Source organism: Hypomesus nipponensis, chromosome 15 (assembly GCF_054491055.1).
Source record: "Hypomesus nipponensis isolate SF chromosome 15, ASM5449105v1, whole genome shotgun sequence".
NCBI classification, from domain to species: Eukaryota; Metazoa; Chordata; class Actinopteri; order Osmeriformes; family Osmeridae; genus Hypomesus; species Hypomesus nipponensis.
This window is the reverse complement of record NC_140375.1, coordinates 9,342,368-9,355,425: the sequence shown is the minus strand read 5'-3', so window position 1 is coordinate 9,355,425 and position 13,058 is coordinate 9,342,368. Positions and strand designations below refer to the sequence as shown.

Sequence of the window (13,058 nt, the reverse complement as noted above, 5' to 3'; positions counted from 1 at the left end):
CATTTATTGTGTGGAAGCTCTGCCTCTTCTTGTAAATGACATTTATTTAAACCAAACCAAAACCCAATAGCCAGGCTGCATATGGCCTCAGCATTGTATAATGCCACTTTGAGGCAAGAATTGTAGCCAACAAAGGTTATGGCCAGTAACCTACAGTATTAGACAGTAGCTGAATATTTACATTGTCCATATATGGTCCAGAGGGGACAAACCATCCCCTAACTCCAACATACTGTTGACAGGGGCATTCATTTTTTCTATAGCTTTAATCTTATGTGTATTATGGGTATCTGTGTACATACTGAATGTATCGACTATAATGAGCCATGTACTGTTTAAAATGGTCTTGATATAATGGGGAGATATTATTATTGAGTTAATGAATGTTAAAGTCTGTTTTCTTTAGCTCTGAATGTCAAATGGGTAATAATTTATGTTTATGCTTTGAATGCTTTCAATAAGGCTTCTGATCACTGCCTGATAAAGATTCCTGCCTAAAATGTTCAGCTACATAGCTCAACATTGTGAGCATGAGGGTTCAGTTAAGCCCTACCCCTTCAGACAATGCAATGAGACATTGGCACCCAAATACCTACTATCCCCAAAATCTAACCATGATTAGTTGCTTCCTGTATTTCCATAATTTTAAGTGGCTGCTAAAATAAAGTGGTCAAATATTATTCTATAGAGATTTGTCATAAGATTGTACACATTGAAGGTAGTCATGATAGACTGGTATCTGATGTCAGCATTGCCGATGGGAGTGCTAACTATTAATATTTCCTTCCGTGATCTCTGTGCCTAAGGGTCTGACATACATTAGGCTGCTGAGGGAACAACCATGTGACGTGTTGAGGGCCTGCCGAGTCTGAGACTCCATATGAATTCTCTAAATAATAATTTCTTGCAAATGTATTGCAAAGTAAGGGCATTTCTAGTGACTGAAATCTTTCAAATATAACAATAACATGGTACTACAGCACAGTAAAGTAAGGTTCTACTGAATCCTTGTTTCCAAGCTAAAGGCCATGGATGAATTTAGTGGTTTTAGGTTTCAACTGAAACTGGCCCCACACCACTAAGAGGTCTGGCATGAAGTCTAAGAGCCGTATTCACCCTGAATATTAGTTTTTCTCCACTACAGGTTCCACATTTGACAAAAATGTTGATAGGTGAGTTTTGGCCACTTGAAATATTACCCCCAAAAAGTCTACTGATCTCTTCTTGTGTCCTCTCCTTCAAGTTTAATTTAGAAACGTATATGCTCGAATCCAAAATATTATTTTCATTAATAAATTACTTAGCATAGCTTTGACAGTCCCCAAATTATTACTGTATGTTGCAGTCGCTGTATCAAAATGTTTCTGTGGAGTAAAATGTGACTAAACAAGTATTCAAAATGGAGAAGCAAGAAGTAATTCTTACTGCAGTACAGAGTTGTCTGAATGGATTAGAATCTGTGGGGATTTATGGTGGATGCTTCGTTACGTCACCATACACCCACATACACACATACACACACAAACATACAAAAACTCACATGCGACACACGTATAGACACATACAAACGCACACAGACGCAGTATGTCATTGCCCTGGGCCAAGAGCTATTTTAGGGTCTTTGGAAACAGTCACCCTGTCTTTTACTACAGTGTAACATCACTGTGGTAGACAAAATTCATATTTATATTCTTCATAATTTCAAGAGTGATAAGTTATTCCTTGTAAACAAGTAATGATTTATCCTTTTTAATGCATTGATACATGAACCAATTACATACATCAACACATTTAAGAAGCATATGTCAAGAAAATATTATGAAATAACCTTTTCAAAATGGTCCCTAGTGAAACACCCTTTTCCCACTCCCTGCTCCAGTTTCAATTACAAGATAGGGAAAGTTGAAGACAGTTTAGTGGGACATTGTACATTTTTACACACATTGTCTTATGATGATGATGATTGCTCACTTGTGGTACAATATTCCAACATCACATTGTAGACATGCTGAATTTCTCATTAGGGATGTTCATTAAGTATTAACACTGTACCACTGCAACACTACATTTACTTTTCAACCAGACTTGACGTTTTGAATTCTTCAAGGTTTTCAACCATACAGGCTTGATGTTAAGGAATTGGGATATTAAGAATCAAATTAAACATGCTTCTCAAATAAGAATCCAGCTTCCAGCTCCTTTACTTCATGTTTCAGAAATTCAGTTCTGCTCAGCATTCGGTCATGTGTATTGTAGATGAAAGTGACTGGTTTGTAGGTAAAGGTAAAGATTCAAGAAGGCTTTGTGTTGGTCTCTGAGCCTGCTTCCTACAATAAAGGAAGGTGCAGGAGAATGTTCTGGATCACTGAGCATCACTTGCGTCTACTGCCAAGCTATCCAGAAACATGGCTCACCATTGAAGAGCTAGTTATTCTAGGAGACAGGTTTACGCAAAGTCCCTTTCATCACCCCGGCTGTTGCCAGGTGTCCTTTTCACCCATGTCTTTACTGCAGCCATTACCCATCAAAAATAGCCTAGCCGCTGCCTTGGTGAATTGTTACACTTTTGAATCGAGTATCCCTTCACAATACAAAACACTTTAAAAGCAGTACACGTACACAGTCTATAATCACAACGTTCTTGTTCTTTTAATTGTTTGTTTTTATTAGTTTGTCGTCCACTTGTCACCCCAAAGCGGTGCTCACCGTGTGTAGGACCTCTGCCAGTTATAGATGGCATGGATGTTATGTGAGCAGGCAGGAAGTCGTTTACAGGTGCTGACGCTGCGATGACGGAAGGCCCTCCCAGCACCCACACCCCCCAGGCCTCTCCTCCTTGCCGCTTGCTGTTTGGCCCGCTCCTCTGCCGCGAAGAAGTCTGTGGTCGCTCGGAAAAACTCTAGGAGACCCCGGTGGCTCCAGCTGGTCCCAGGGGTCCCAATCCCACCACCCAGTCCACAGGCTCCACTTCCTTGCTGGGTAGAGAAGCCGCAGTGGCCCCCTTGGCCAGTCAGGAGCAGGAAGAAGTGAGGGTTGCTCTCGAAAAGTTCCACAGGTATGGTGGACTGAGGGTCTCCCCTGATGGGATCATCCTGGGCACAGATACTCAGAACTGGGATGGCTACTTCGTCTACATCCCTTAATGGTTCGTTGTGCTCCCAGTATACCTCCCACACTGTGTTAGTGTTATTGGTGCTGCCACCTGTAGGTGTGGAGGATGATACTGCAGATGCTGGTGCAACTTTGGGACTAGACTGGCAGAAGAGAACCTCTTCAAGAACACGTAGAGAACAGCTGGAGAATAGGGTATCTGTGTGTATGGTCTCACCCAGTATTGTCCGGTACCTAGGTATGTAATCAGAGGAATCATAAGAAAAACAAAAATCAGTTACTCAAGAGTTACATGGCTCTCATATTCTTTGTTAGTATTGATTTGAAAAACCTGTTTCAGGTCACGATGGACCCAATGATCAATATGACTACTGTGTACAGACCACCGGTAGCCATGGATACATGATTGTATTTTAATCGGTTTGTACTCTTAAAATGTGACAGCGGTAGACATGTCATTTCTTTATCTCGTTATTTTTTCAATCACACTCTAAATCGGCTTATATTAACCCCAGCTTGCTTTATTTGTTCTGTCACAATATTTCTTCAATTTCCCTCACCTGCTGAGACACATCTTCTGGTATAGCACGACGGCCCACTGCAGTGGCCACCACGGCCCGTTCTCAAACCAGGCCTGGCACCGGAACACAGGAGAGAGGCAGGCAGCAGCCGTCACGTAGCTCGATGAACCACACTCTCCTAAATAAGACAGCAGCAGGCCAGACCCAGTGCTCTCACTCACAGCATACAGACGCCCGGCTGGCTGGCGGTGGCGGATGTAACGCACCGCCTCACGGAGGTCAGCGGGGTCACCAAATTGCTGCAGCTTGAGGGTGGTGAGCGGAGTGCTGTTGTGGCTTCGGCGGTTGAAGACTACAGGGAGGTAGCCATGGGAAAGAGCCGCCTCACACAACTACAGAGGGATGGAGCACAAAAGTGACTAAAATGACTCAATGTAAATGTAAAAGCAAAAGAATCACGTCAGGTAAGGTCAACAACAAACAATCAAGCTTCTGACCTGTTCCAGCAGACATTTTTTTTAGGAAATGTGTTTTCCAGTCAGGTGCATTTGTGAGAGCAAGTGGTACCCATCTGAGTTGGCACAGTAGGGCATAGACATGGCCTGCCAATATATACTGTACACAGTACATTTAGTCACTAATCCCAAGTCTTTCCAAGGGCATCAAAAGTGCCCTGCTGAGTCTGATTACACTTAATAACTTATCACTTTTGGTTGGCACTGAGGTAAACAGTGCCTTGTTCTGCCCAAGCTCTCCTGAAAGGCGCAATCTGCTGTTGAATCCCAGGGAGGACGGTGTTTCACAGCATTAAAAATTTACAAGGATGAGAAATCTGCAGTTGGACTGAAAGATGCAGACAAGAGAACCAGTGCTATGTAAAAATAATCTCCTGGAAGTTTTAAGAAAGGCCAGGGAAATGCTGTACTATAAGGTGCTTTGATAGTTTTATATTCATTTTTTTTTTTTATCATTTATTCACTCAATTTTTGTGTAATAATAATTGTTTGTGTTTATAAACATGCAGCTCAACAGGGACGGTGTGTTATTTGGGTACTGAATATTGGAAGGGGCTGATTAGAACACTCCCGTAGTTTTCCCTGAGGTTGTGTCGAGGCTATGAGGAATTCCTTTCACTGGGAGGAGAGATGCGGAAGAACACATTGACACACACACAGTCACATTCCGCACACACACGCACGTCAGACCCCAACAAATCTTCCCCAGCCACCATACACAAAGACTGTGACCATAGCCAGAAATCTGAGCCTGAACAGACATCGATACATCATAGAAATGTAACAAGTACATGCCTCATCACATTTATATTACTTTGTATTGTCATTGTGCATCATCACACAAGATGAGCCACATTGGTGTGGAATACTGTTTATTATTAATAAACTACCCTCTGGGATATTGCTTATCACTAGTATCTGACAAGGATAAGACCAAGCTAGAGTGTTAGCTTGGGGTTTTAGCAGTTTATATTTTTGGCAACAACGGTCACTTCTTTATTTGAGCAGCATATTATAGCTGACAATGGTAAATATGTATTCTGCAACACAAACTGTAGCCCAGGTTATTTTTCCAAATACATTTCTTCACATTTTGTGAAGACAATTTGCTTTATCTGAAGTGAAGACGTTTGTTCAGAATACCTAGTCCAATACAAAACTGTTCCTACTGTCAGGGTTTTTTTTTTCCACAAAAGACTTGCACTGTTTAATAGTTGTAATGCTGGTGGCCGGACATCATCATACTGTAAAATTCACACTCACAGATCACCTTTGCCACCGTGGATTACCCTGAAGAGACTACATGGTTTTCGACTGCATCTCATTTTAAAATGTTTCCTGTGTCCTTGCATCTGCCCTCAGTCGTTGTATTAATCTTTTTTAATGAAAATAAAAACTGTTGTCTGGTTTAATACAGTTTTAGAGATACATCATGTAAAAGAGGGATACAAGTGAAAGGTAATTTCTTTATGAAATGCAGCCTAAAGTCTGAGTCAGGTCAGACCAGTTAGGTCAGAGACTTACCACTAGCTACCAAGAAAAATGCCAAACCATGGAAATTACACGGGGGTTAAAAAAACACAGCACCACATCCATCACACAGGGATAGATAAGACCGGACGTCAGCACAAAACTACTATTCAAGTTTCCAGACACTTTTATGGCCGTTACTGTCCTTCATACACTATGTTCTAAGGGGGATGACATATTACAATGTCGTAGACTGTGATATTACCTACCAGGGCTATACATAGTACCGTCCACTAGTTTAATGTGTGTGTGTGGGGGGATAATAGAATTTACAGCAGAATATACTGGAGGTCGGTCACCTGTAAGTGCGATCCATTAGGTTTGGTGACATTTTGTCTGACCTGTATTTGTAATGTTCGGGTACAAGCTCGGTCACATTCCCACCTAAAGCGGATAATCACAATAGTTTACTTGGTAATGCATTATGTTAATTAATGACTGGATAAGGCTGTACTGCCAGTGTGATATGAATATGTTCCATTTCCTTTTACTGCACACATTGTTCTTAGATCTAATGGTTTTGTATGTGTATATAATGGCAAAATGTTTGACATGTATGGTAATTATGATGCAATACTGGAAAAATGTTGGTTCATATCAGTGAAGCAGTTATTGACTCCAAAAGCTCCTTAAAGACAAGGGTTCAAAAGTGTTTTAACATTACAAACCAATGTGTCAAATGAAGGAAGTCTAAATATAAGGTGAAGTAAAAACCTCCATTCACAACATATGATAAGGCAACATTTACAAGTGTTGCAAAGTCTGCCTTTTGCACCAGGAAAATCTGTTTTTATGCTTGATAGAGCAACGCTTCTAGAAAAATACCTTCTGGTATGCTTGATTTTTTTTGCACTGTGTGCACATCCATAATTTCTGAGATACTGACTAGGAGCAAAAGAAGGAGGAGGAGGAGGAGGAGCAGGCAAGGATCATGAAGAGGGGGTGCTTACTGACTGCTTCCTCACTTTGAAAAGACATGAATGGAGTCTTTTTGCTCTCTCACCGTCTCTCATTTACATCCACAAAGGACAAAAAGACTCACACTGGCACAGCTGGTGAGTATAACTTCACAGTAACAGACTCTCAATTGTTGAACCACCTCATAGTACCAAGCACACAGAAGCACAGCAAACAAACAATCATCACGCATGCATACACTCTTGGATGTGACTGAGAAACCACAACAAGACACATCTGACAGAATATCCAGCCATCTTCCTTGGTCTCATTTCTCCTTGCATACAGACAAGTCAGATCTGAACACAAGTCATGTCTGAAAATAAATGTTAGGTAGCCTACTGTTACTGTACCTTACCTGTCATTATTTTAGCAAGAGTCTTGTCAAGTCATATAGGTTGTTGAATCTACACGTCCAGTCAGCATATCATCACAAAAAAAAACATTAATTGCATTTTCTTAACTTCCAAGTAGCAAACTAAGCGCATAAACCCAAGTCTACAAACCCATGTTTGTACCCCACATCTTGCAGAAGTTTCTCAAAACTGAGATGTTTTGAGAAAGTGAAAAAGGCTTGTGGTGGAGATGCAATCAAAAAAGCTGTTGATGTTTGTCATAACGTGCTCCAAGTCAAACGTGTTTTCAATTATTTACCTTTAAAACATTTAGAGTGATTTTTCCAAATGAATTGGGGATGATGAGCAGAATAGGACTCGTGGAATTGGTGGAGGTTCTCCTTCGTTTGTGGTACGACGCACCGGCCACCGACACTGCCCAGTCCAACGCTACCAGTCCATCGTCGCTGAGCTGCAAGTGGTCCCGCACGAAGTGGACTAGGTTTGCATAAGGCCAGCACGCGCCATAAATGCTCTGGAGAAATGCATTTGCTTGCCAAGTCCATCCTGTGCATGGCGTGAAATTGCTGAAAGTCCTGCAATGTTTGAGGAGATAGTTGGCGAGCGCGGAGGGCTTGCAAATGAGCGCGACTGTGGGGACTTTCTCACCTGCCCCGGCAGCGTCACATTGGGCACCGTCGTTCACACGATCGGAGACAAGTCTCTCCGACACCTTGTCCTTTGTTTGCCGCCGTGAAATTCCGAGCCCTCGAAGTAGTGCATCAGGTTGGCTTTCGGTTCCAAAGTATTTCAAGCCTGGCCAAATAGTGGCAACCAGGACCACGATGCAAAGAGCCACAAGCCATTCCAGCATTTGCACGCCTTGAAGGACAAGAAACTGTGAAAGTGGACCACCAAATCCTTTATCCACAAATACCTTACACAATTCCTTAAAAAAGGTCTAAAAGAAAGTCTCCATACAAAGGTAACTGAGAAACATCTTCGGCGACAGTCCACTCAAAATAGCTTGCGCGTAACCATATGCTTGATTTCCGTAGGTAACGGGAATACGCACCCCTTTCTCAAGTTTTGGTGACAAAAGGCTACATCGAGCTTCTACTGATCCGAGATAATCCCCATAAGATTTACGGACACCTTATTGATTACAAAAAATTGAGCCAACTGTGCTTGTCATATATATTTTTAACCGGTAAGAAAAAGAATGCCCTCACCAGAGTTACATCGTTGATTAATGTGAGACAGCGAGACAAGTCGTCAAATCGACCAGAATCCGGATACAAGCAGGGTATCCTGCTAGTTGCACGCCTTTGATTTTACAAACAATATTCGTCAACGTCAATTAGTAATTGATCCTGTGCAGCTCTGTCCGTGCTGAATCCCAACAGTTGTGGGCTTGAGGGAGGTCAGATTGCGTTCTTCTATTTGTCTTCCAAAGCGCAAGGAACACGGGCGCCTCCCATACCCCCAACACCTAAGAGTCAATGCGTTATACCCGCGATGTCGTCTCCTCCCTTATCGTCTTACATCAAGAATGTATTTTTGTTTCTTTGTGAAATGCGATAGCTAGCTTGTCCCTACATTCTTGAGCAATATACAGTTCAGACTAGCAGTAAAATATAACGACGCCTAATTGTACAACGCTGATTCCAAAATATTCCAATATAGGCCTATTTAGAAACCAGTGAAAGGACGCAGCAGCTAGTGATCCTGATTGTAGCCCAACACTTACATGCAGATGAGATACAACTACTAAAAACTTACCAATACAGTATTTGAGGCAATGTATTGTTAATTTTCTGAAGTCAACCAGGGGCATAAGAGCAATACTTTGTGGTGTAATTGTATTCATAAGTGTTCTAAATTGCCCTGAAGGCAGTCTCTGATTGATATCCTTTAAATATATGATTGCAAGTAAATTGCTGTGGGCCATAAAATTGGACATTAGGAAGAAAGGTATAATAAAGTGGTCAATCTTGCACAGAAAAGAAAACCAGCTGCATTTCTGCCATCACAGTAACATGGCAAATATAGCAGACCTATATCTATGATGTTGTCCTAATGTACAGCTGTGGCCAAAAGTATTGGCAGTGACACATTTTGTGTTTTGCAAAGTTAGCTGGTTCAGTATTTGTGGTTTATTGTTTCACGTGTTTCTATGGAATACTGGAAAACAAAAATACACATTTAATAGGTTTTGAAAGCTTTTATATTCAAAATCCTTCAATATATGCAAATAGTTCCCTCTTTTTACAGCAATCAATCTGCTCTTAAAATCCAATCAGAATGATTGTGATTTCATTGAAGCTTTTATTTAAAATCCCTCTGATCACTCTGCACAATAATTGAGTAACAATGGGAATCAACGCCACAACAGCTGAAGCAGCAAACTTTGCAAACACAAAATGTTTGTCACTGCCAATACTTTTGACCACAACTGTACACTAGTGGAAAGGCAACAGATATTGTCACTGTGCAAGACTACCCCTTTGGACTCATCAGTTCATCCAAGCATTTTTACATTGAGACAAAAAATAATAATAATTAGTTTTCTCAAGTAGGATCCAACCCTGAAATAATGGTAGTGAGGGACCAGTGCTGGGTGAGTCATTGAAAACCAAGCCCAAATGGAAACAGACAAGAGGAGCAGAACATTGTGTTTGTCCCCTTCACAGGAACCCGCCCCTTCCTGTGGGTAAGCGAGAGGAAGATAAATGTCACAATTCTAAATGCCTTGATGATTAGAAGGGAATAAAAAAGACAGATTGGCTGGATCAATCATGCCTTGACATCTCTGATGTCATGCACACAACAGGATACTTTATGAGTGTGTTTGAGAGCTGGGTAAGAGAATGGACATATTCAGCATCGACTCTTTGAAAAGAAAGCTGTTTGTTTGTGGGTGGTAACAGTGCGCAACAGTTTCTGCGACTCCCTTAAGAACTATAGTCATTGACGTCTATAGAACTCCTCCACCTTGTCCCACCAAGTCCCCTGATGTTTCTCTAGGGTGCTCAAAGTGTTGTTTGTGTTAGATAATAACATCAGTACATGACTTGAATCCAAAATAGTGTGTATATGCATGTGTGTGTGTGTGCTTTTCCATGCGTGTAGACCTTCAGTTGAGATCATATGACAGGATTGTGGCTATTGTTCTATGAGTATTATTAACAAGATGTGAACAGACTATGTCCTACTGTTTATTATCTACCAACTAAGGAATGGACATGTGTACCTTCACATATTCTTGATAAGCATAGCTTAACAGTTTATTAATCGATGCTTGCAAACAAACCTTGATTTTGTTTATTCTATAGTCCCTTGGGGTACAAGTAATGTTTCTCAATGTTTTATTTTCTGAATGTAATAGGGAATCAAAAGTGATTTATTTAGTATATTCCCGTATATTATTAGGTGCAAGGGTGAAGTCGTCAGTCAACCAAAGAAATAAATACATTGGATCTATGTAACTTGGGCTTTCACAGAAGCCCATGAGATCCTTGAGAGATTTTGGCCAGTGCCAACATAAATATCTCAATACATTCTTAAGGGAAAAGTACTGTAGGGACATGCCTTGTTGCAAAAACTATTTACAGTGCCTTTACACTTTCAAAACAATATGTTAAACAGTGTTTAACATAAATGGTTAAACTTGTCATAGTTTCAAGGCATCTTTCAAAAGTATTCCCTAGTAGTAGTCCCTAGTCTACATCCCTCACTCCTATCTCACTACTCTGGGGGTTATTTCTCTTTGGTCACTGAATGAAGCGGGTTGGAGTAAACCTGCATACTGAGTGTTTTGAATGCACTGCAGATAGAGGATCAACAGTACATCATGTACTTTGCTCCCACAGAAAGGTTTTAGTGTTGGTGGTCTTTTTCCATAAAACGAACAAATTATTTATTTGTTCACCATGGGGTGCTTGGTTACAGAGATTGCAGAACGGGATGTTCTTTATACAAGAAACCTTTCCTGACAAAAGAAAAAGCATGCTGTATGTTTCTGTAGATGCAGCAGATTATGAATTCATACAACTAGAGCTCACCTTAAAAAAACACATATCAGCCATAGTTTGCCATACAATCAACTTAAGAAATAAGACTTAAAACATCCCACATAGAGACAGACACATACACACACCTCATCCATTATTAAACAGTGTACCAGGATTGAGCTAAATCTGGAATCATTTCCCAGGAGTGCTGAGTAAATAAAATAAAACAACTGTGGCTTAAAACTCAGACTGCTGCGGGATAGTTTAATTTTGGAACATGGATCGCTATGTATTATAAGACTATATCTCATAGCTGCAGTGTTGATAGACCAGCAGAGTTAGTCAAACTGAAAACAAAAATACCAGATAATGTTCCCAGTAGACATCTCAAATCGGAATAATTGGTATCTATCTCCAAGATTAGATAGATAAATAAATACATAAATAAAGTAATTACGGGATGAGGATGTAATAGTGAAAGCAGCAGGAGAGGAGAGGGAAAACTCAGGGAGGCTTCATATCTCATATGTACAGAACCAATTTGTGAGCCCAGGATTAACAGTGTCTTTCTCTCTCTCCCTCACTCTAAATCTCATTGCCTCCCTGATGGAAATGGAAACCAGCTGTGGAAGAGGGCTGCCATGATTGCCAGTTGGTTTCCAGCACAGGCCTGAGTATCCCCCCCCCTCCCGCATCTGGGTTCTATCTAATGCTAACGTAATGCTGCCCGCATGTAGCCAACCCCCCCCCCCCCCCCCTTCAGCCCAGCCACACCCTTATCCTCAACCACCCACCAACATCTTGGCACTGCTCCCACTTAACAGTGTGCGTGCGCATGTGTGTAAGTGTGTATGCATGAATGTGTTTTGCCTACCACATTGAGGTGTAAAAACAATTTAATGCAATTTGGGCACTTCAAATCAAATTGACCCCAATTGCTTTCAAACACTTGCATGATTTCTCAAACAAACAAACCAAATTCAGATTTGACATTTATGTGCATGTGTGTTTGCAGTTCTGTGCATGCAAGTGTGGTGAGAAGCACATCCACTGAACCACAGCCCAGAGCTTCAAAACAAACCAAATGCTACTAACTCAACAAACTCAAGGAACATCTGGGGCAGTATCAATTTAATTTCAAAAGATTGATTCTGGGGCAGAATTGTTTTGGCTTTTCTAAAGATTTATATTTACAGGGTGAAGACAATTCTGTCTCTATAGATCTGTGTTCCAAAACAATACCTCAAACTAAGACAACTCTCCAATGGAAGCTCTGCTTTCAGAGTGAGGTCATGTCCACTCATGTCAACACAGATCTACCCCCCCCCCCATCACCAACACACACCGCTGAGGCTGTGAGAGAGCTAACACGCTGTACAACTTGTCTTAGGGTTGGGGAATCCTCTCGAGACCAATTAAATTTACAGTTTTACATTTAGCTTATTCCCAACATCTTTCCTCTTGTGACACCTCATGCGTCACCTGCAGTTGACCCATGCTGTCTATGACGCCATCCTCGTCGAGGCTGAGTGACTTTTGTTTCTGGAAAACACACTTGAGTCTTCAATACTGTCCTCAAAGAAATAAAATATGCCCAAAAAAGTGTAGATACTTTGACACTCTTGTTTTTATGATATCAATAAATTCAATTATGTATTTTGTAATCAAGCCTACATGCATCATGAACTATGTCCTCTTCTCACAGTGTCTGTCTGTTGGGACAAACAATGATACAACAATCTAGGTCAACAGTGAGAGGCTACAGCAGTTTATGCCTGTCTGAGACTGACTTGGTGGTGTGACGCTGGCTGTCAGTTTGCTGTCATGCGTCAGTACATGCAACCACATCCGCGCTGGCTTATTTATTTCCTCTTTATACTTCGTGTTTAGAGGTTAGGGTGTGTGTGTGTGAGTGTGTGTGTGTGTGTGTGTGTGTGTGTGTGTGTGTGTGATGGGTGTAACATCAAACTCCAATGATATTCAAAACAACCACCATTAGTTTTAACAAATTTCACTGTACTTCCCCTTTATGTCCCTTCCTGAACATGTAGCACCAAGATTTGTCTTTGCCTACTG

At 41.1% G+C, this 13,058-nt stretch overlaps 1 protein-coding gene across 1 annotated transcript; it reads right to left on the bottom strand.

Annotated features, from left to right (window-relative positions):
* Positions 1 to 1,733: 1,733 nt before the first annotated feature.
* Positions 1,734 to 8,437, bottom strand: abhd15a (abhydrolase domain containing 15a). The gene is made up of 3 exons (XM_084675175.1): positions 7,289 to 8,437; positions 3,672 to 4,024; positions 1,734 to 3,345 (listed from the first exon to the last, which is right to left on the bottom strand). Exons 1-3 carry the CDS (start codon positions 7,841 to 7,843, stop codon positions 2,703 to 2,705), a joined length of 1,551 nt encoding a protein of 516 aa, XP_084531301.1. The 5' UTR covers positions 7,844 to 8,437; the 3' UTR covers positions 1,734 to 2,702.
* Between the last annotated feature and the right edge of the window lie 4,621 nt (positions 8,438 to 13,058).

Coding starts and splice junctions, on each gene's coding strand:
- abhd15a (XM_084675175.1), bottom strand. CDS start 7,843: ATGCTGGAATGGCTTGTGGCTCTTTGCATCGTGGTCCTGGTTGCCACT. Junction 4,025..7,288: donor TCACTCTAAATGTTTTAAAG/GTAAATAATTGA, acceptor ATCCCTCTGTAG/TTGTGTGAGGCGGCTCTTTC. Junction 3,346..3,671: donor CAGAAGATGTGTCTCAGCAG/GTGAGGGAAATT, acceptor TTACATACCTAG/GTACCGGACAATACTGGGTG.